The sequence below is a fragment of the Protopterus annectens genome, chromosome 5.part0 (genome assembly GCF_019279795.1).
Source record: "Protopterus annectens isolate FY-2018-M chromosome 5.part0, PAN1.0, whole genome shotgun sequence".
NCBI classification, from domain to species: domain Eukaryota; kingdom Metazoa; phylum Chordata; order Ceratodontiformes; family Protopteridae; genus Protopterus; species Protopterus annectens.
In genome coordinates this window covers 755,726,079-755,747,751 of record NC_056735.1, presented here as the reverse complement: position 1 = coordinate 755,747,751, position 21,673 = coordinate 755,726,079, and the positions used below count along the sequence as shown (strand labels likewise).

The 21,673-nt window shown below is 36.1% G+C and overlaps 1 protein-coding gene across 1 annotated transcript in view; it reads left to right on the top strand.

The window, feature by feature from the left end:
* Positions 1 to 21,673, top strand: part of GUCY1A2 (guanylate cyclase 1 soluble subunit alpha 2) — a 1,587,384-nt gene that overhangs the window by 108,835 nt on the left and 1,456,876 nt on the right. Inside the window, exon 2 of the mRNA XM_044072602.1 lies at positions 12,073 to 12,134. Within this exon, the coding sequence (XP_043928537.1) occupies positions 12,073 to 12,134 (62 nt within the window). The remainder of the gene's footprint in view (positions 1 to 12,072; positions 12,135 to 21,673) is intronic.

Sequence of the window (21,673 nt, the reverse complement as noted above, 5' to 3'; positions counted from 1 at the left end):
GAACTCTCAACTCCAGAAAGAGGGGTGAGAACAACATGACTGCCTTGTCAAGCCAATTGGACCAAATTATGTGTGTCCAGTGGACACATATGTGAAATGGAGAGATATGTATGGGACAATAATTTTTTTGGGACAGGTGCCTATTTTTTTAAGGTGAGAGTGGATTGTTGGGGAAGGGACATAGGTACATATGAGAGAGGTAAGTTGGGTAGGTCAGGATGCATTTGCAAACAGACAAGACAAACAAGACAGCAGACGGGTAGTGTGTGACACATGAGGTGGGTGAACACCTTGGATATGGAGGGTGTTATAGAATCCAAGTCCCATGTGCCTCAGAGCAGCAGCAGAGTGACTCACATCCCTATCCATGGGACTGTCAGCACTGCTCCTTCATTGCCCCAGGGGTGGCAGTGCTGGAGTCTGGGCACCAGGACGAGGCTGCCCCATCATGTTAGCCCTCAGTCCAGCACAGGCAGCAGTCAAACCCACAGTAGACTATCTTGCACACCAAGACCAGCTCATCCAGGGTGACAGCACCTCCTCTACCACCACTCCCAGCGGGGGAATTGTCCCTGTCCCATGGGGTGGTACTACCTGATGCCACAAGTAGTGCAGGGGCAGCAGAAAGGGCACCACCAATCTGGGTTCTAGACATGCTGGGACCCGGTGCCACAGTCAGTTGAGGCAAGGTAGGCAGATCAGCTAGAACTGGCCTACCTTGACGTGCTGTGGTAAATGAGGTATAGTAAATACGTTATGGTTAGTAATACCCAAACCATTATTAGTATTAACAGAATGGAACATCATTTTAATTAATCCAGATACATATTAATATATATTATGTGTAACACAACAGTTAATAACATAAGTCAGTATGTTAGTTGAACAAAATATGTTAATATTGAATTATAATAACACATAGCAATAATATATCACATTTTAAAAATATATAGTTAGTTTAACAAAATATGTTAATATTAAATCATAATAATAAATAATAATAAGTAAATAAAGATAAGGGGTGGGGAGAGAGAGAGAGAAACAATCCATTACTGACAATGCAGACTATATCACTGAAAACACTGATAATAAATACAAGTGTGTGGTGTCAGTTTTGAGTACAGTAACTACAATTCTCCCATAGTTGATGTAGCATGTATATATCTCTCAAGCTGTTAGCATGGATCAGTGTGGGCTGAACAATAACAAATGCAGGTACGCAACTCATACCTCTCGACTGTACAGATTTTCACAGAATTTCCAGGTTTCTTTCTCATATTTTTGGTCCTTTTTTCATAAAATTGTGTTTTTCTCACAAATTAGTGGCAAATCATTAAAGATTGCAGATAGAAAATAATGACAGACATTTGAGTTTTGGACTTCATACCTTTTGGAAAATTCATGCTAATGCAAACCCTGTTATTCTATCAACTTTCTAAGCTTATAAGAACAATATGTAAACATTTTCCCTATTTTTGGGCCCTTGTCCCACTTTTATGTATGGCTTTGTCCATATTTCTTTCTCTAAGAGGTTGAGAGGTATCAACTGCACAGAACACTTTCACATAATATGGACTTCTATAACTACCAAGGTGTTCTGTAAGTGGATTTAGTAATACATTGCATTCCAGGCAATCATTTTTCTGGTAATCCTGTGACAAATGGATTAGACAGTTTTAATTACATTACATGAAATCATAACAGTTGAGAGGCATGTTTGTGTACAGTACATAAACTAGACATCCATCATGCCTTAGTTGACAGACATGGGAATAGAACCCAATAGCTGTGACTGCAGGGGAAATCTGCAAAAAAATGTAACATTGACTGCAGCAGCTTAGTACAGACATGCAGGGAATACATCTGCTCTGGAAATATGTAGACAGATATATTTAGGAATCAATATTGTTGCTTAACACTTTATTGGTATTGCTGATAAGTGTCTATGAAATGTTAGCACAATCATATCTGCTCATAACATGGGCTACCTCAACCATATACCTTTTGTTCCTGGAGTGGGAAAAAAGACTGTATTATGTGACTGAATTTATTTTGCATTCTAGAACTATTACAGTGCTATACTTGACTGCAGTGACAGTCGAACACACATGCATGGTATGCGTGGGATACAGCTGTACTGCATTTATAGAAACAAATTTCTTTAGGAATCAACAATGCTGCTTAACACTTTATTGCTATCGCTAATAAATGTCTGTGAAGTCCACACAATATCTGCCCATAGAGTGAGCTACCTCACCCATGTACCTTTATAACCTGAGGTAGGAGGAACAGAAAGCATTATGTGACCAATAACAGCCTGGAGACAGGCTTGAACCATACTATGAGTTAAATAATACAGTTTGCAGGTCATTTGTTTAGCATTCTACAGCTGTTACAGTGTTACACTTGACTGCAGCAACCTTACCTTAGACAAGCAATGCATACAGCTCTACTGCAATGGTTATGACAACAAAATCTTGCTGTACACCATTTTGTTTACTGTTATTGGTATTGTTTATTGCAGTATAGTTGTTATTGTTCATTTATTGCACTACAGCTCTAATTGCCCATTTGTTGCACTACACTTCTACATGCCCATTTATTGCACTACAGTTTTATTGTGTATACTTTATTGCAGTAAATGCTTTACTCTTTTTTGCTTATTGCACCACAGCTAGCATAATAAATCCATACATACCACACTCGCAGCACAACCTGGCCAGGCACCCAGCATGGGACTCGACATTGTGAGCCCTCTCAGCTGCAACTGTTGGGAGAGAAGCATTCCATTATTCATACCAGTTTTGCAGACATTCAGCTTGCATATTTGTAAAACAGTGGAAAACATACTTATATATTTATGGGGCATTCCCAACTCTAGCTTCTTGAACCCATGTGTGCAAGGTTCCCCTCTTTCTCCTCTTCAGGTCATTTTAATGGTGATGATACTGCTCACGTGTATGGGGGATACCAGTAACACTGATGAGTTCCCTGGCCAACTGGTCCCAGGCCTCCTCCTTGCACTCTGAGTGCTGGAAACTGGCCTGCAGCAGCCTGGGTTCATGATTTTTTACCAGGAGCCCAACAAAGACCCTGGACTCCTGAACACCCCATCTCTGTGCCCGAAAGCATGCACCTTCACCAGCACCACCTGCCATATCACCAGTTGATCAGACTCCAAAGACTGTTGCATAATTCCCATTTATTGTGCCTAATATAGGGTGTTTTCCCGCCCTTACATGTTACTAGGCAACATTCAAAAAAATGCCATGTTGTTTACCATCATGCAAATTAGCTAAGTAGAGCTGAAAAGAGTGAAAACTCGCAACAACTAATTTTTTAGCTAAGCTTAGCACCGCGCAAACAAAAGTAGCCATTGGTATGTTTAAGCAGTATTTAGCACATTGCAGCAGTGCCATATTTAACAAATTTGTTTTTAAAATTAAACATATATAAAAAAATAAATTACAGACATCACTGCTACGGACTGGAACCCAGGACCAACTTAGCATTAGGCTGTATCTCTACCCATTTAGATACTTGGATATTATGAAAAGGAATATACCTTCACATATACTACTGGACTACCTGTTAGCATTGCTAAGCATTGTGCCACACCACGTAAATGCATTTAAATAGACCCAGACATACATAATTAATTATATCCAGTTTCTATTTTTAGATGTTTAGCAGCTGTTGTCTATGTATGTATGAGCGCCGCTCAACTCTGCTACACAAACAGCAATTTAAAAAAAATAAAAAAAGACCACTTAAAAATAACAAAAATACGTAATTATGATAATTAATGACATCTGGTTTCTATTTTTAGATGTCTGGCAGGTGTCAGCTGTCTATATGTGAGCACAGCTTGGCATTGCTGCATTCTTCCCTGCACAAACATACAAAAAATGGGAAAAAAAAAAATATTACACACTTGACCCAATTCATAGCATTTCAACAGTAGTGGGCAGCAGCACAGGGAGCATCACCCTGTACACATCCACAACCATGGGTAGCCTCTACATTTCTGTCTACATGGATTCAATATTCCTTTTCCTATGCTCTTCCTCAGCAGCATGCCATCATTAATATGCATGGTGGGCTGCAGAGGAGGGGCCATGGCTGTGTACATGGATACATTCCGTGTAGGCTCTGCATGGTGCCAACATGGATTTTAGCAAATCCTGGGGAAAGTTTATTATTTAACTTTCTGACATCAGAAAGGTTTATAACTAGCTTATATTTTTGCCACTTCTAGAGTAAAATCATTATGCTGTTTGTACTATAGTGTTATTACCAAGTGTAAGATATTTGTTTTGAACAATATAATTATGATAACTTTAAAGTAATATAGTGTGACAGAGATATTTGGAGATCTTGGTTTATCCTAAATTCATAACTTCAGAAATTTCTGCTAGTACCACAATCTCTGCAGTATTTGCTTCTCAAAGATACTTCTTATTCCCTGAATAAACTTGACTTTTGAGCAGTATGAACACATCTAATGCAACTTTGCATATCTTGAGAAATGCTAAGATTATTATGCTGTTGAGCTGGTTTATACATACATGAAATAAAGTTGTGAACTTTTTCAAGAGTTTTTTTGGGGGAATAAGCTTTAACCTTTTAAAATATGTAAACACATTAACACTGCTCAATATTTTAATACTGCCATTTGGGTATAATAATCATTTAGATGGTGGTTATATTTCACTGGTAGCATATCAAATGACTGATTATATCTGAATTTCCTAATTTTGACTAATAGAGAGAGAGAGAGAGAGAGAGAGAGAGAAAGAGGCAGAAATATGAATATAGGGTCATAGTGAAATAGTAGGCACTCAGTCCGCAGACTATTATACACCTAACCAATAACCAGACATTGCCTTAAGGTGAGAATCAAACCCTGTACTTTGTGTCTATGAAGTAAATGCTTTAACCATTATACCAACTCCCAACATACCAATGTTTCTGTGAAGCATAATTCTGCTAAATTACATGAATGAAATGGTTAGAAAATCATGGGCTACAGTCATGTAATGTTGCATTGGTAGCAATGGCATTTCACCTCCATCCTTTATGAGTTATTTTAGTTGTAGTCATGAAATTACCATATTTCAAAAGCCTAAGAATATCCCTCTTACTGTGCTAACATAAGCTAAAAAAATAGCATCTGTTACCTGGCTGATGTCTGATTTTGTGCAGATAAATAGAGCAGATTGTGTGGAGATAAAGAGAAATAGCACACATCTACCAAAAACTAAGAGCTCTTTATTATACCCAGCTACCTGTCATAGCATAAGCAAATATCTATGTACTGAACTAGCTCTGTTTACACATAGTTACTATATACAGTATACAGTTGAGTAGAATGTTGTGGAGCAAAGCTCGGTTTCCCAATTGCCCCAAAGCACTGTCTGGTGAAGTGACCTGATCAAGGTCACGCACTAGGTAAACGAAAGCAGAGGAAATCGAAGCCTGGATCACATAGCCTTAATCCTCTGCCATAAATTTAATTGTATTTTATATACCAATTGTATTTCATACTTTCAACAGCAGTTGTCACATTTTTAATGTTTTTAGTTTTTAAAAGTTTGTAGCTACCCTTTCTTCATCCTGTAAACGGGTCTTCAGTCAATGAGCATGCGTCATTATTCAATATTTTTTTCTGTTGTAGATGTTTCCACATTCCATATATACAATCACTTTTAGTTCAAGAACTGCACTTTTACATTTGTCTGTCCATCTTTATGTAACTGAGTTACAACAAGGAACTGAACATTTCTTGAGAAAATATTGCAGAAAAAAAATGAAGGTCCTGAAAGATTTAGCTTGCTAAATTCCGTGTCCAGTGTAACTGCATGATCTGAGGCCACTCTCCTCCTCTAAGGAGCAAGGCCCATTCCCCCTGATGTGGACTTCCCAACTCTTACACCAAAGAGAAAAACACCTTTTCTGTTTGATTTAAACTATAGCAGGCTGTTTGCTTCAAATACCAATGTACATTGTAGCAAGCAGTTTGCTACCCATACTGCCCACTAAACACTTCCTGTGCTTCATAGCTTCAATCCTGTACCAATTATAGTACTGGCGTCATTTCTGTATGCTGGTACTATAATAAAGCCACATTGACAACTACAGATCATGCCTCCTAGTACCTTCTGACCAGGGCAGCCGACCCTTTGCCCCATCCTAGCCATACTTCTGAAGGTTATATAAGTAATATTTAATTTCAAAGCAATAAGACAGGTGTATAATTAGTTAGGATTTTTTTAATATATATATATATATATATATATATATATATATATAAAAAATACCAGTTGATGAAGTCAAAATTATTATAAAATTATATATTTTTCTCCATAATATCAATGTAAATAATCCTCATTTCCAGTGATCAAAAATCACACATATCTTATATCAAACATTATATATTGCATTTTCAATGATAAATGATTTTTGTAAAAATAATTACTATAGACCCGGACACCAACTGTTTCATTTAATAAATGCAGTTTATAGAAAAATATAAATGATATAATGCTTGTGCTTATAAAAATTACTCAGTTGTTTTCTCTGCACATGGTTTATATGCAAATCACATTATGAGTGCTTTAAAATTTGCATTCCTTGCAGTCATCTCTATGCCATTATCTTTAGCACTATGCTCTTCGAGTAATGTAGAATTGTAATCTGTAATGTGCGTTGAAAATAGAATCGTTAAGAGATGCTATTCTAAAGATATATTCCTTTAGAATGTGCATGACTATATTTATTCTTTTGAATATTAAAAAAAAAAGTAAAGGTGTTTTATTTCCACATTATATTGCTTTATCTAGATTCCAATAGAACACCTTATTTTTTTGTCCTTGCATTTCATTTTACTGAAATATTATGTCTCTCATTTAGGGAGGTGAACAGATCAGTATGGGGGATGGTGAACATTTTTTTCTCCTGAAATACTAAAGTGCCTACTGCAGGTTGCAGTGGTCTCAGAATTCTTAAATCACAATTACTTTGCATGGAAAATGATTTTGAATAAAGGCAAGTAATGAAAATGATCTTACAATTTTGTGAAATGAAATGTAGTTTTGAAGTGATTACGTTTTGGTTGCCAAATTTTTAAAATGCTAAATCTTTTGTAATGTTAAACTGCTGAAACATTTGTTCAGAAGTTTGGCATTTCAAATCATGGCATAAATAATTTAGTTACAGCACTATTAAATGGTAATATTATGTACCATATTTATGGATATTTATATTTTGCAAGTCTTTTGAAACTTTTGTGTAAGAGAAAATGGTAAAATGTGTTTTCCTTTGCATATTTTGTTTATCTTATTATGTTTCAGTAAAATAAGATGTAAAATCTTAAATTGCTACACATTTTCAAATTCTTTCAACATGAACATGTCTTAAAATTGCAAAACCTAAATTCAGAGTATTATCTATGTTAGCATATAACAATGAGGAAGTTTAAAAATGTTCCTGTTCAGTCATGTAACATTTCAAATACTATCCTGACATAAACAGCTGCAGAATCAATTTTGTTCCATTTTTGCAAGGAACAATACATGGTATGCATGTGTGCACATGGTTTCTATTTAATGGGTGCGCGTATAATCTATAATGTACATATACATGTTTATGTGACATGTTTATGCAATGTGCAATATACAGCATATGTTTATGCATTTTTAAATATTGTTTGGGAAATGGAATATGTGTCATTAAATGTGTATGCAAAGTAACTTGTGTTTACAAAATTCTCATAACACTTTAGTTGGGAAATTGGTTGTATTAGTCACTTTCTGAGAAATTAATTACTAATTTACTCTCTCAAAGAAATTGGCTGACAGAGTCAAATGAGAAAGCTGATTCTTTAGGAGGCTCATCATGGGGTAAGGCAGGAGCTTTACCATACAATCTAAGATTCCTGAAGTTGAACAGCTTTGTCAGGGCCTTTAGTGGAGTTAGCCAGATCTTTATCTGCATGGAGGTGTGTGTGTGTGTGTGTGTGTGTGTGTGTGTGTGTGTGTGTGTGTGTGTGTGTGTGTGTGTGTGTGTGTGTATGTGTGCCTGCATCTGTAACTCTGAATTTGCAGCTTGTTGAATGATGGGGCATTTGGGACTTAATCTGTGTGGTGGAGATACAACTAAAGACTTTGAAATTGGTATAAGGTACTGTAAATGCAGTGTACATTTTGAGAAGACTTATTCTGAAAAGCTGAGGGACCTAGCTTTGCAATTCATTCCATTCTATTCAGCTCCCAGTAGTTTTTCCGGACTTCACATTTATGTATAGCACAGGCAGTTTGACCTGAGACTTCCCAGTGCAAATCCTTTCACTCTGTCTCTACTATCAAGTGTGTGAGCTATCTGAGCTTTGTTTATTTGGGAGTTTTGTTTCCCATTGTGTTGTTTTACCCACAAACATGGAAAACTAGTTAAAAGCCTTTGTGGATTCTAGTGTGAAAATTAATCAAATGTTTGTGCAGTTGAACTAGTGGGACTGGTGAAGGGAATTGTTACCACCAAAACTGTACCTGTGATTAAAAAGCTAAGAAAGGAGGGTGACATAGAGCTCTACTTGTTTTTGAAAGATATACTACACAAGAGGACTTAAACAAGTTGGAAAGGCCAAGATGCCTTCTTCCCAGTTAACACATGATGCATTTAGACATACATGGACATGGAGGAGACTGGTTAAACTAATTATACTTACCATAATGAAACTTTTAAAAGGTTTTTAGCTAGTGCTAAGGTATCTTCTGAAGAGCAAACCATAGTTTTACAATTGGAATTTTAATGCTGAAAGATTGGTAAAATCTCAGATTCATGACTAAAAACATATCTTAAAGCTATGGGTAGAACCCAATCATAACAGTAAAATGAAAATGTTAGAAATTCTAAAAGTTTACAAATTTAAATGAGCTCTAGTAGCATGAATAAGGAGGTATTGCCAAGGGATCCCAAAAATTCTGACAAGTTTGTAACTTTACTAGATTGCTTGTTATTTAATGATACATCATTTAAAACTGAATTAATTGTATACTTCTGAATCTAAACCAAGTCCAAGGTACCCAGGAAAGATGCAGCCAGCCAAACGGATCCAATTAGTGCAGTTTTAATATAAAATACACATACATTAATGCATACACCTTTAAAACAACAGCATTTTCATTTCTACCAAGTAGACTTCTAGTTGGTAGAAACAAAAATGCTGCTGTTTTAAATGTGTTATGTGTTAATGTATGTGTAATTTATATTAAAACTGCAATAATTGGATCCATTTGGCTGGCTGCATCTTTCCTGGGTACCTTGGACTTGGTTTTTGGTGGATTTTTGGTGCCTTTTGCTGTTTTTTTTTTGGACTTCTGAATCTAAAGTTACAGTAAGAAATGTGCCATATCCTGTGAAACAAAAGTAGCAAATAAAAATGTAACTTGTTTCAGATGTGGAGGGAGGAGTCACACAACTCAATTAATGTTGTGTAGTAGAAACGTGAAAAATGTTATGCAGGCTACAAGTGAAACTTTTCCTATGGAATATGATAAGACTGAAGCTAGGATTATTGAGTCAGCATTATTTTATTGCATTGCAACCAAGCTAATAATATGTATTATATTTTTGAAAAGGAGAAAAGTTCAAGCTTTACTGGATTCTTGAAGCAGGTTCTTATGTATGTAAGCATAATATTGATAACTAAGAAAAGATGTTGGTGATATGTATTAATAGTGGTAAAAATAGAATATCCACTCACACTTATAGAAATTCAGTCAGTTCTAAGAAAACGTTTGCATCCTGTAGCTGTCAGTCCTGAATTGTTTACTTGCTGTTTTTGACTTAAGGACCACACTTTTATACTTTGTATGATTCCTGAATTGAACCATGATGTCATAACAGAGAAAGATTTTCTCTATTTTAAGGCAATGTGGAAGATGTGGTGAGAGAGATCATCTGTATATACCCTATGACAGGATGGTACTCCAATAAGAGGTAAAACAGTAGACTGATGTGCCCTCTGAGCATAAAAACTGGGTAGAGAGCAGGATAGTGTCACTTCTAGAAACCCGGACTCAATCTCAGGAGAAGAGAATAGCATAGCATTTACATACAGTTGAGAACCTGGTTGGAGTTAGATGGTAAACATAATCCATTGTGCTTCCAGAAACTTTCCGCAGTAATTGGACAACAAGAACCTAATAGTGTAAGAAATATCAATATAGAAATAAAGGGAAAATAGGTAGAGAACTATGATGTAAAATGATGTAAAAATCAGCAGAAGATAGATGTCTGTATACAAAGTGTAAATATAGTAATGGAAAAGACAAAACTAGAAAAGGAAGGCCATTTACATTGTAGAGTATATTAAACATGAACTAGGCAAGAAAACACAGAGTTCTAAAACCATTTGAGTAAAGGAAAACAGAAAGGTAAAGAAAAAGGGAAATCCTCAAGAGAAATGTCTAGATAGTGGACAGATGAAAATGTTTTTAGGAGAGAAAACTATTCTTTCCCCCCAATACTTCTAGCAAAGAAAGTATCCCTGAGTTAGTAGACTTATAGGTAAGCCACATAAACTTTAAAAGATCACAATGTGAAGAACGCTGTAAATAAAGCAAAAAAAAAAAATCACTGAGTTTGTAGGACAAGATAAGTGAGCAAGATGTTCTGATGAGTTCTTATTCCACTTTTGAGTCAAAAGATGACCTGTTACAAAGAGTAAGTTAAGACAGAGAGGAAAGTCTACAACAGTTATTAGTGTCAAAACCTTATAGGGCAGTAATAATGAAGTTAACCCATAGTTGTGTTTGTTAGGGTCACCTGGGGATGGACAAAAAAGAGTGTCACATAGATTACATTTGCCAGGTATATGAAAGAGATAAAACATTTCTTTGCTTGTTGTCTAGAAAACCACACCTCCATTCTGGATTTAAAAGTCCATTGGTTTCAATCCCTGTTATGGAGGTGTTATTTGAAAGTGCCATGGATATTTTGTGCCAGTAGTAAACTTTAGCAGTGGGTAACAATAGGTGCTAGTAATAATGGACTAGCCTACATTTCCAAAAACTGTCCTATTTATGCAAGGCTAATGCTAATTTTATTTCCAGTGAAATGGTACTACTGTCTAAAATGGGTATTTCTAAGGAAATACTTCCTAAGGTTACATCAAGGGTGTTGCATTAGTTATGTCAATGCTTTAAGGTTAAGCAGTTAAGAATGTCAGTATACCATGCAAGACCAATGATTTTGCAGAGAGATTCAATAAAATGCCACACGTCATATTAAGCAATGTCTAATAAACGAAAAAGCCAGAGGTCTCACCATAATAAACACTTTAATAACACTTAAATAATATAACTTTCAAAGCCACAATATTCTTTCTCAACTCAACATCTTGATGTGTTGAGAACGACTCTTGTGGATTTGAAAGTTTTATAGTGGTGGAGCATATGGAGTAATTCTGGGGAGTTAGAACATTCAAGGAAAAAATTCCAACCAGACATATACGTCTTTCAGTCACCACCTGAATCTTGCCCTCACTGCCTAAGTATAAGGTGAGTTAATGCAAAAAAAGTATCACTCCACAGAAGGTGTAGAGCCACTCTGCGGTAATGTAAAGTGGCATTGCCAGGAATGCTGAGTGTCATTGCCAACCAGAGCAGAAAACAAATTGAACCTTAGACTATGTGTTAGGCAAGTTAGTTAAGGCTGGAAATGACCAAACTGGAATTTAATGTTCATCTGTCTTTGCACCTGAAATAGCAGTTGTCAGTAGAATACTTGAAGTTATGGATATTGGCGCAGTTTGAGTGAATGTATGTCTGAAGCCAATATCTTGGACATCTCTAAACTTATGAAGCTTCCAACTGTCCTGATACTTATGACCAAAGTGAAATGGCTTAATAAGCTGAAATATTTTGTAATAATTAAAATAAAGGGAACAATATATCTGCTTAAGGTAACCAGAGTGAGCATAGATTGCCTACATGCAACTGTCATTGCCTTTTAGAATCAAAATAGAACTTAAATAAAAAGTGCTTTTAATATTTTCTCTTTCTTTTGCAGAAACATACAGTATTACTCACTATTCAACGAACTATACAACATTATGAACAGCAAGTTATCAGGTAAACAGAATAAATTTGTTTTATGCAGAAATATAAGTAAAAATTATCTCATTGTTGAATGAATCTATAATCCTAAAGTTATGTACTCTGTTTTATGTGTAGCTGACATTTACAGTAGTACTATCACCTTATTTCCTTATTAACTTTTATTTCATTTTCTGATACCTCTTTACAGGGCCAGCCATAGCAGGCTTGGGCCCAATTTGGGACATGTTTGGGGGACCTTAGGCCACAACCCCCTTATCATCCAACCCCATCCATCCATCCTCAATGATATGCTAGAAAACTACCAATTTTATGAGGAACATAGCAAAAATCCAAGAAAAAAATCTGGAATTTTGCAAAATTCTGAATAGTTGAGAGTCATGGTACCTACATTTGTTTATGAATACTAATAGTTCCTTGGTGGCTTGACTCTCAACTAGTTCTCTAAATAATTCTGGATAAAGTAAAAATAATGGGGAACAAATGTCTGAAATCAGGGACAGTTTCTAAATATTACTCTAATTCACCGGGGTCATTTTGGAAAAAAAAAAAAAAGAAAGAAAGAAATGGACAGTGTGTATTAGTCGAACCGTAGCAAGCTGCTTGTTCAAAGCAGTTTGCTCTAATGTCACAGTAGAAGAGCTTTTCTTTTTTTCATTTGGTCTTCAAGGTGAAGGCATTTTTTTTCCTTGCTTCCAAAGCTGTAAGAGGTCATGATTAGCAGGTGCCAATGGTGCAGGTGTGCATTTCTTGATCAAAATACTGATACTGCATTTGCAGTCATGGCCAAAGTGCTAAAATCTCAGTATGTTTTAGTTTGTTTGTAGCAAGATGCTTGTTATATTTGTAGCCTGCAGCTTGATACAGTTTCAGGGGGGAAGAAGAGGCATCCCTTTTTAGCTATGGTTTAGAACTGCAGATTGTAGTGACAACTACATGCCCTCCCTTAGGTGTGGAGCCCTATTGTACACTATTAACTCAACTGATCTAAGGCCAGCCCTGGCTCTTTATTCTAGACAGGGTCACAGGGAAGCCCAACCTTATCCCAGCAGGTTATGGGTCTAAGGAAAGAATGCACACAGACACACACACTCGCACATACATTCACTACACACACACACACATGCACACACACACACACGCACACACACACACACACACACACACACACACACACACACACACACACACACACACACGCATGCACACACGCACACATGTACACGCACACACACACACACACACACACACACACACACACACACACACACACACACACACACACACACACACACAGACAAGGTGGAGGCTAACTGTCTTGTCATCTCTTGGCATGTGTCTGGGATGTGAGAGGATGGGAAATCCCTGTGAAAGCCCATGTATTCACATGGAGACCCTGCAAACTCCAGACAAATGACACCTCAGTGAGAAACTAAACCCAGTGATCTAAGTGCTGTGAGAAAGCAATAACTGGTCTGTCAGTGTGCCTCTGTGCTATTCTCTTAGTTACATGTCTGAAAAAATGATGAAATGAATATTCATAACTTTTTCAAAGCAGCACATGATCTTTTCATGCACAATTTAAATATTGCAAAATGGGAGCAATTGCAACCGATAAAATGTCAGTGAAAAACATGACATAAAGGGCATCACATAACATTCTTTACTATTCTTAACTATTTCTGTCACACATTATTAAACTCTTTTACTACAGGTGACCATTTATCAAAGTACCTGTGCACAAGATTAGAAATACCACTGCTAAAAGGCCTCAGGTTTTTGGCATCTTTTTTTATTAAAGAAAAACACTGCTCCACACTCAGAACACTTTAAGTATAATTGTTTCCTTAGCACAATTAATTTGCTAATGATATAATTATTTTAAGGCTTAAAATAAAATAAAAAGTCCAACCAGGAAGAAAATAATGCTACTTATTAGCATGATGTCTTACTGAGGCAGGCTTTGACATCTGATGTCACTGCTCACCCAGTGGTATCTTTTCATTTGAAGAAAGATCACCAATTACAGTAGATTCTCCATTCCTTAGGGAATGTCGTCTCGTATAGGTATACTATCAAATAAAGGAGTCTGGATAACTCTATATGAGGTGTTAATCATATATGCTCACTGCTCACAGTAACAGCTATGCTATTTTGTTTTCATTATTATTACTGTTATTATTATGATGACTGATGGTGGGACTTGGGTAATATGCAATAAAGTTCTGCTCCTGAAAGAAGATCAGGTACACGATTATAAAATGGGGCCAAACAGTAAGAAGGTTGTTTTTGGTTGTTGCAGGGGTGTGAGGTTGGGATGCAGACTGAGTCAGAAAGCAAAGGGTGGTTATTTGATTGCTGCTAAGTTTTCACCAGTATTACTTATCAGAGAAGGGCACTATAGATCTCTGAGAGCAACATGTTAAAATTCATTATTGTGCCTTATTTATTTCACATTGATTAGAGTCAAATATCTGTTACAAATAATCAGAATATGGTTATTTTGGGCTTAGGAAGATGGGGCAGAACACTGTAAGCAAAATCAAAGATTGGTTACATGATTACTGTTAAACATCATTAATATGGTTTGTTGGGGAGGTAATGTGTGCATGAGACCCATGATCCAAACTCCTTGTCTTGAGGTTGGCTAGCTGGCTAGGTCAAATTTAGTATGGCATTGCACTGAAATTTCTAAGGATAGAAAGGCACTTTTAGAAACATTTTTAATCAGTGTCTATTATTATAGTTCCTGAAAGTGTTATAAAGAACTCTCAAAGGTGGGGGGAGCTGATATATTCCTTTCTATACATTTGTTTTGAATGCAGGATTTTACAGTCATTTGACAGTAAGAGCATGAAAAGATGTATTATTCTCAGTTTTCATTAAGGTCAAGTATATAACTTGTTTTCAGGATTTGTATGGAGTACATATCCAGCATATATTTGTACTAGTTTTTCTTGTACCACTGCAAATATTTGTGCTAGTTATTCTTGTCCCACTGATAAAATAAATAAATAAATAAATTATATATATATATATATATATATATATATATATATATATATATATATATATATATATTTCTACAGAAAAGGGATTTTTTTTGTCCTTGAAAATATAAAATAAGCAAAACTCCCTGAGGGGGAAATGTACCAGGACTAAATTCAGCACTAAGCTGCATTTAAATCCGTAATGGAAGAATGGCACGCTTAAGTCCATCTTGTACATGAGCATGGTATTATAATAATAATAATAATAATAATAATAATAATAATAATATAACATCTTGAAAGCTTTATTAAGACTTCTCATATGGGTTTGGCATAAGACCTTCTATATACCGATAACAAAATTCAGGGTCTTTATATGCTCATAATCTTCCCTTTCCTGGGATAAAAATTCTATTTAACAATTGTGTTTTTTTATATGTGGAGCACCTCTTGATTGTAATTATTATACCTAATTTTGTTATTGTGAAAGCATCATTACCATTTTGTGGTGTGTGTTACACTGGCATTATGACACTAACAAGATAGTTATTACTAGATATATCCAGGTACAAATAGTAATCACATCTTCACTGAGACTGCAACCCTAAACAGTTTATGTTGGGTGAAAGGTGCTGCCTCAAAATTGTGATAGCGCTCTACTTGTCAGTGATTCTGAATGAAGCCTTGTGGGTACACTCTGCTAATGTGGAATTGCAGAAGGTATCCATACTATATATGCAATTCAATAATTCTTTGTACAGCTGACAAAATGCTATTGAAAAACATGACCTATCTAGAAAGGCAGCTTGGAAGAACATACCACTAAAACCATGTGTGCCAGTCAAAAGTGAGTCTAGTACCCAAGAATGACCACTAAGATGTGCACACACTGATAATTTAATGACATGGGCATGACATACTAAAACGTATTAAAAGTATTGTGCCCTGTTTCCCACAGTGTGCATAACAGGGTACATTTCAATCATATGTGATGTTGTAGTGGTGATGGTGGGATGACCCCTTTGTATGGGAGCGAAATTGCTTTGACTGATCATGGCAGTACACAGTAATAGTGTTACAGCTCTTGCATGCATGACCGCATGTTGCAGCTTACAGAGAATTATTCCATGGAGCTACCCTAATAGACTTTAAATATATAGGTGTACATATACATAATGGTTCTGACAGTCCTGGACATGTCAACTGTGTATCTTGGTGAATATGTTTATATGTGTAGCAGCTGTGTATTGAAAGTGATACAAGTGAAGCAAGCCATGTTTAAGCAACTTTAGTTAACTAGTAGTGTTGTGCATTGTCTGCAGAGAGGTTTTAGATATGTTGTGACTATATGCGTCCAGCAAAAACTGTTTCCACACCTATGAGTCTCCCTGTCCTACTGCATATGAATTCAAATACAGTAGCATGCCACCAGCTTTGTGCCAAATGTAAGTGGAACACTGTTCCACTGATTTATGTTATGGAGGATGTGGCCCCTGGGATCAAATAGCAACGTGCTGTTTCCATCCTACTGTATGCCGATGTCAGCAATGAATAACAGACTGCACTGGAACAGATGATCATAATCGCTGCATGAAGAATGAGCACCATTTGAACTGAATGTTGTGGAATCTCATTAAGCCTTACTGGTTCAACCCAACAAATTAACAGCAATCATTGACATGATAAATTAGCAGAATAATTACAGTCATGCATTCTTATAGCACTCTCCTGTCTTTCCTCTTGGCTACATATTATGATCTTCTAAACAGCATAGTTTCTTGCAGGATTTAATTTTATTTGGCTGGCAGTCCAGGAAACATAGGCATGCAGGTGCATTTTGGTTTTGTCTTTTGTTTTGCAGCATCAGCTTTCAGTGATTCATGAGTTGCAGGAGCAGAAAGATACATGATACTGTCAGTTTGTCCTGTAGTGCTGTATCTTCATACCAGATAATGCTCATGTATTCAGTATGGTCTACCCATCAGGTAAAAAGTAATTTCCCATTATTGGATCTATGCTGCATTGTTGCCCCAATGTCCTGGGATCCAGCCTTGTCACATCAGTTGACATCCCAAGAGTTCTTCTGCCCCATCTACCTACTAGTACTAGATAACCTATTGTCTCTGTTATGCTGACAATAAAGAATACATGCCTTTAATATAAAAGTAAACAATTAAGTACTATGACATCCTATCGCTTAATGACTATTATGACATAAACTGAAAGGTGAATATTTAATACAGCACACAGTGATTGAAACTGTAGACTCATTTAAGGACGTGGGTATATGCGTAGATTCAGCTATGAGTTTTTCTAATCATATCAACCAATTAGCTAATGATAGTTATTGAACTATAGGTTGTATAAAAAGATTTATAAAGTCTAGGAAATCAAACATAATGAAGTCATTGTTTGTTAGTTACATTAGACCTATATTTGAGTATGGAATAACAATATGGAATCCCTATAGGAAAACAAGCATGAATAAACTGGAAAGAGTACAGCGGAAATATACCAAGGGCATCCATGGATGTGAAAATCTAAGTTATTATGAAAGACTAAAATATCTGAACTTGTACAGTGTCTCTCTTACAGATATTTAAGAGGAAATCTTATTCAGGTATATAAGACATTTAGTGGGCAAATACCTTTGGGAATGTTTGGGGTTATCAAAACGTACAAGAGAATCATCAGATAACCTATGTAGAAAGATTCTATAGGAATGAGAAGTGTACTAATTGGTTCTCTGAGAGAGCAGCTGATGCATGGAACAGACTACCAAATTACATTAAAGCAAGTACTAGTTTAGATATTTTTAAGAACAACCTGGACATTTATTATGGGAATAGGTGTTTTGGTATATTGGCAAGCTAGAAGGGCTTTAATGCCCATGCTTGAAACATTTGTATGTATGTATGTATTTATGTATCACTGGATTTCGCAGTACATGAATACTTTATGTGCCAGTATAAACCCTTCTGTGGGGTTTCAGAAATATGTTTGTAATAACTTTTGTGTGCAACAACACCAAACCAGGTCAGTGATATTAGATTAGCTGTTGTTCTGGTCACCTGGTTCAGGGATGTTTCTACATGGATACCAAATGCTTTATTTCTTAATCTAGTCTGTAGAAATAGCACACAGAATAATAATGAGGTACATATGGATTCTGACTCATTTTGCTTAGCTATTCATGAGACATCAGAGATGTCACTGGCTTCCTTCAGAAATGTATTATAATCTGTATTGCAGCCTGCAGCCTGAGAAATTACAGCTGGCAATCCAAATAAGTGTACATAGAGTAGATCATTAAACAGAAGCTAAGAAACAGATTCAGGCTGATGATTTTTTCCCTATGCTGATTTATATTTAATGCAAGGACTGCAATGCTGTCCACCATAGTGTACAAGCAGATATAGTTGTTCACAGTTCATCGTATTCCAAGATGGAATCCACAGGATTTTATAAAATAGGCATCCATTTGAAATACCAAGACCCATTAATGTGAGTCCAAGAATGTCTAGACCGAATGACTGAAAATGGACTTACATATATTGGCCCTATTCCAAAAGACTTGCTGGCAGAAGACTGAGAGCAGGCTTTTTGGTCCCTGTAGTAAGCCTGTTTATAGACAGGCCGTACATGGAGGTAAGTCACTTACACTGAGAAAAGATCTTTCGGAATCAGGGCAAACTGAACTAGCCCATTAAGTCCCTGATTGTTTATATATATATATATATATATATATATATATATATATATATGTGTGTATGGATCCACTTTGTAATCCCAAAATACTGAAATCCCGAATTTCAGTATTTCAGACTTACAAAGCCGAAAACACTAAATCCCGAAACCCCATAACTGCGAAATTTAAAATCCTGAACATACAATACACATGCAGCACATACATACACATATACAAAACTTCCCCCCACAATCAAACAGATAATCCTACACTACAGATAAGCAGGGGGGCAAGCCCCCCTGCACCCCCCCCACTTAAATATACTAACTCTGAGATTGCACAGACACACAAAGAAAACTCACACCCACACATTTCACAGTCCCTCACACACACACACACACATCACAGTCACAACACACTGACACACACTAAAGCCACTAACCAACACACATACACATACATACTTACCTAAACTTCCACCCATCCATTCACACACTGCACCACCAGAAGTGCGAAATTCAACATCCCCGAGCTTCGGGATTTTGAATTTCGCACGTCTGTGTTTTCCTGATTTTGTGATTCGGGTATATAATTTCTAAATACTGAAATTCGGGATTTCAGTATTTCGAAATTATAAAGTGGGCCCATAAATATATATATATATATATATATATATATATATATATATATATATATATATATACACACACTTATACATATACTATATATACGGGTCTACTGCAAAACATTGAAATCTCATAACACTGAAATTCAAAACAATGAGACCACAACATTGAAAAACCAAAACACTGAAAACCCAAAACAATGAAACGTCAGAACACTGAAACTTTGCATCATAAGATAGAATACTACAACACACATGTAAATGACATCCCATCCACCTATAACAACATCAAACTAACAAACACACATTTTACTACATTTCTGCAGGGGGCAAAGCCCCCTGCACCCCCCACCCCCCCCTGTAAATTAAATATACCATCTCCAAGATCGCACTACAGTGGAAAAAAAGTTAATTTCCTAACCTCACTGTAACATCAGGAGTACATAGGAACTTGTACCCCTTTAAAAAATGAAGTTTAAAGGAGGAAAGCAAAATCTGACATTTGCTGTTATCCTATGTTTGGTCTTTTTCTCAGCATTTTGGGACTCGGTATTGTGAGTTCATATTTTAGTAGGGAGTTGAGAAAATATCGTATGCACAAACTTGTTTTTAAATATGAGATGAAGTAATGTTACAAACTGTATTGCCTAAATATGTATACTTGTTTGCCTTATCACTAAAGATAGTATTCTGTAAAGATAGTATCCTGTATTGCTAACTGGCTTTGTGCTCAATGCTTGTAAAAAGTCAGAAGAAGGGCTTTAATTTTTCTTATAGACCACTAATTCTACTACAGTTTCATTTGCAGAGAATTCAGGCAGAATTAGTACTACTATCGTAAGCATATATAAAACTACCCTAGATCGTATGCCTATCCACAGAGGCAATAAACATCTATAGCTTGAATGTTTAAAGAAAAAAAATCTTAATGCAATTTTTAACTTAATTCAAAACATATAAAATATGTTAGCACATTTATATAAAAATACATATTTATAACTGTGTAATCTTAATAATTTATTTGCTCAGCTTTTGTTTAAACAAGTAGACATATACAAAGGACCCTTTTCAGCATTGACTACAGTGAGCACATAAACTGCAAGAATTCATAGACTGACGTTTCATACACAGTTTGAGATTATAATAGTGGTATTTTACATGGCCTTCAGTGGATCCCATTGGCCAGCTTGCAGGACTAAATTATATATATATTTTTTTAAATGAAAACATATGTGCACTGCAGTGCTGCACATCCAGTGGGCTATCACTGCTTCCATTACCAATTCAGTACTGAAAGGACAAAAAAGGTGTAAGTAGCTCTACTTCCACGTCTATGGTGTATCTGCCTACTGCTTTGCATGTGTGTGCATGTGTGTGTGTGTGTGTGTGTGTGTGTGTGTGTGTGTGTGTGTGTGTGTGTGTGTGTGTGTGTGTGTGAGTGTGTGTGTGAGTGTGTCTGTGTGTGTGTATGTGCCTGTACAATAATGCTATGCCGGTTGGTACGTTAGATGTTCGATTCTGAAACATACAAATGAGCCACTAATGATCCATTGCTCCATGTAGCACTTCCATGCCTTTGTATTACTAGTTAACTCTGCAGCTCTGAGGAAAGCAACAGTACATCACCATTAGTGTTACAGAGTTAACCTTTCTCAACACCTCCCAACATGTATTGCTCTTTTATTTTATTCTTGGTGTACTGCATTCTTAGAAAAAAACTTGTCTCTCTTTTCTGCACACAGCATGAAACTGTCACCCTAATTCAGAAACAGTAATGTACTTTTAAGCCAGAATGTTTCTCCTGTCATTGTTTAATAACACTTAGATATGTGTGTAAGTAGAAGCCACATCAATTGATCTGCAGGTTATTATTTTAATTAACAGTGAAGAAGCATAATAAATGCTAATCATTTTGTTTCTTTAATAATGTCTGCATACATTCTGCCTTGGATGGAGATCTTGCTGTAAATCCACTTCACTTCACATAGATGGATCCCTCCAGATTTTATATTTCTTAACATCACATTTATCTGCTTTACAGAATGTAATGTTTTAAGTTGTATAGATGTGTTTAACTAATAATGTATTTCATGATGTCACATCTCCATATTCATGATGGCTTGAAATTACAGTGTTTCATCACTTCAGTATTGTAACTATAGTTATGGATAGTCCACAGTCCTTTGTTAAGTGATAAATCTGAACCAGGCTGGTAGGAATTTGCGAGTTGTATATGTCAAATAATTATGCA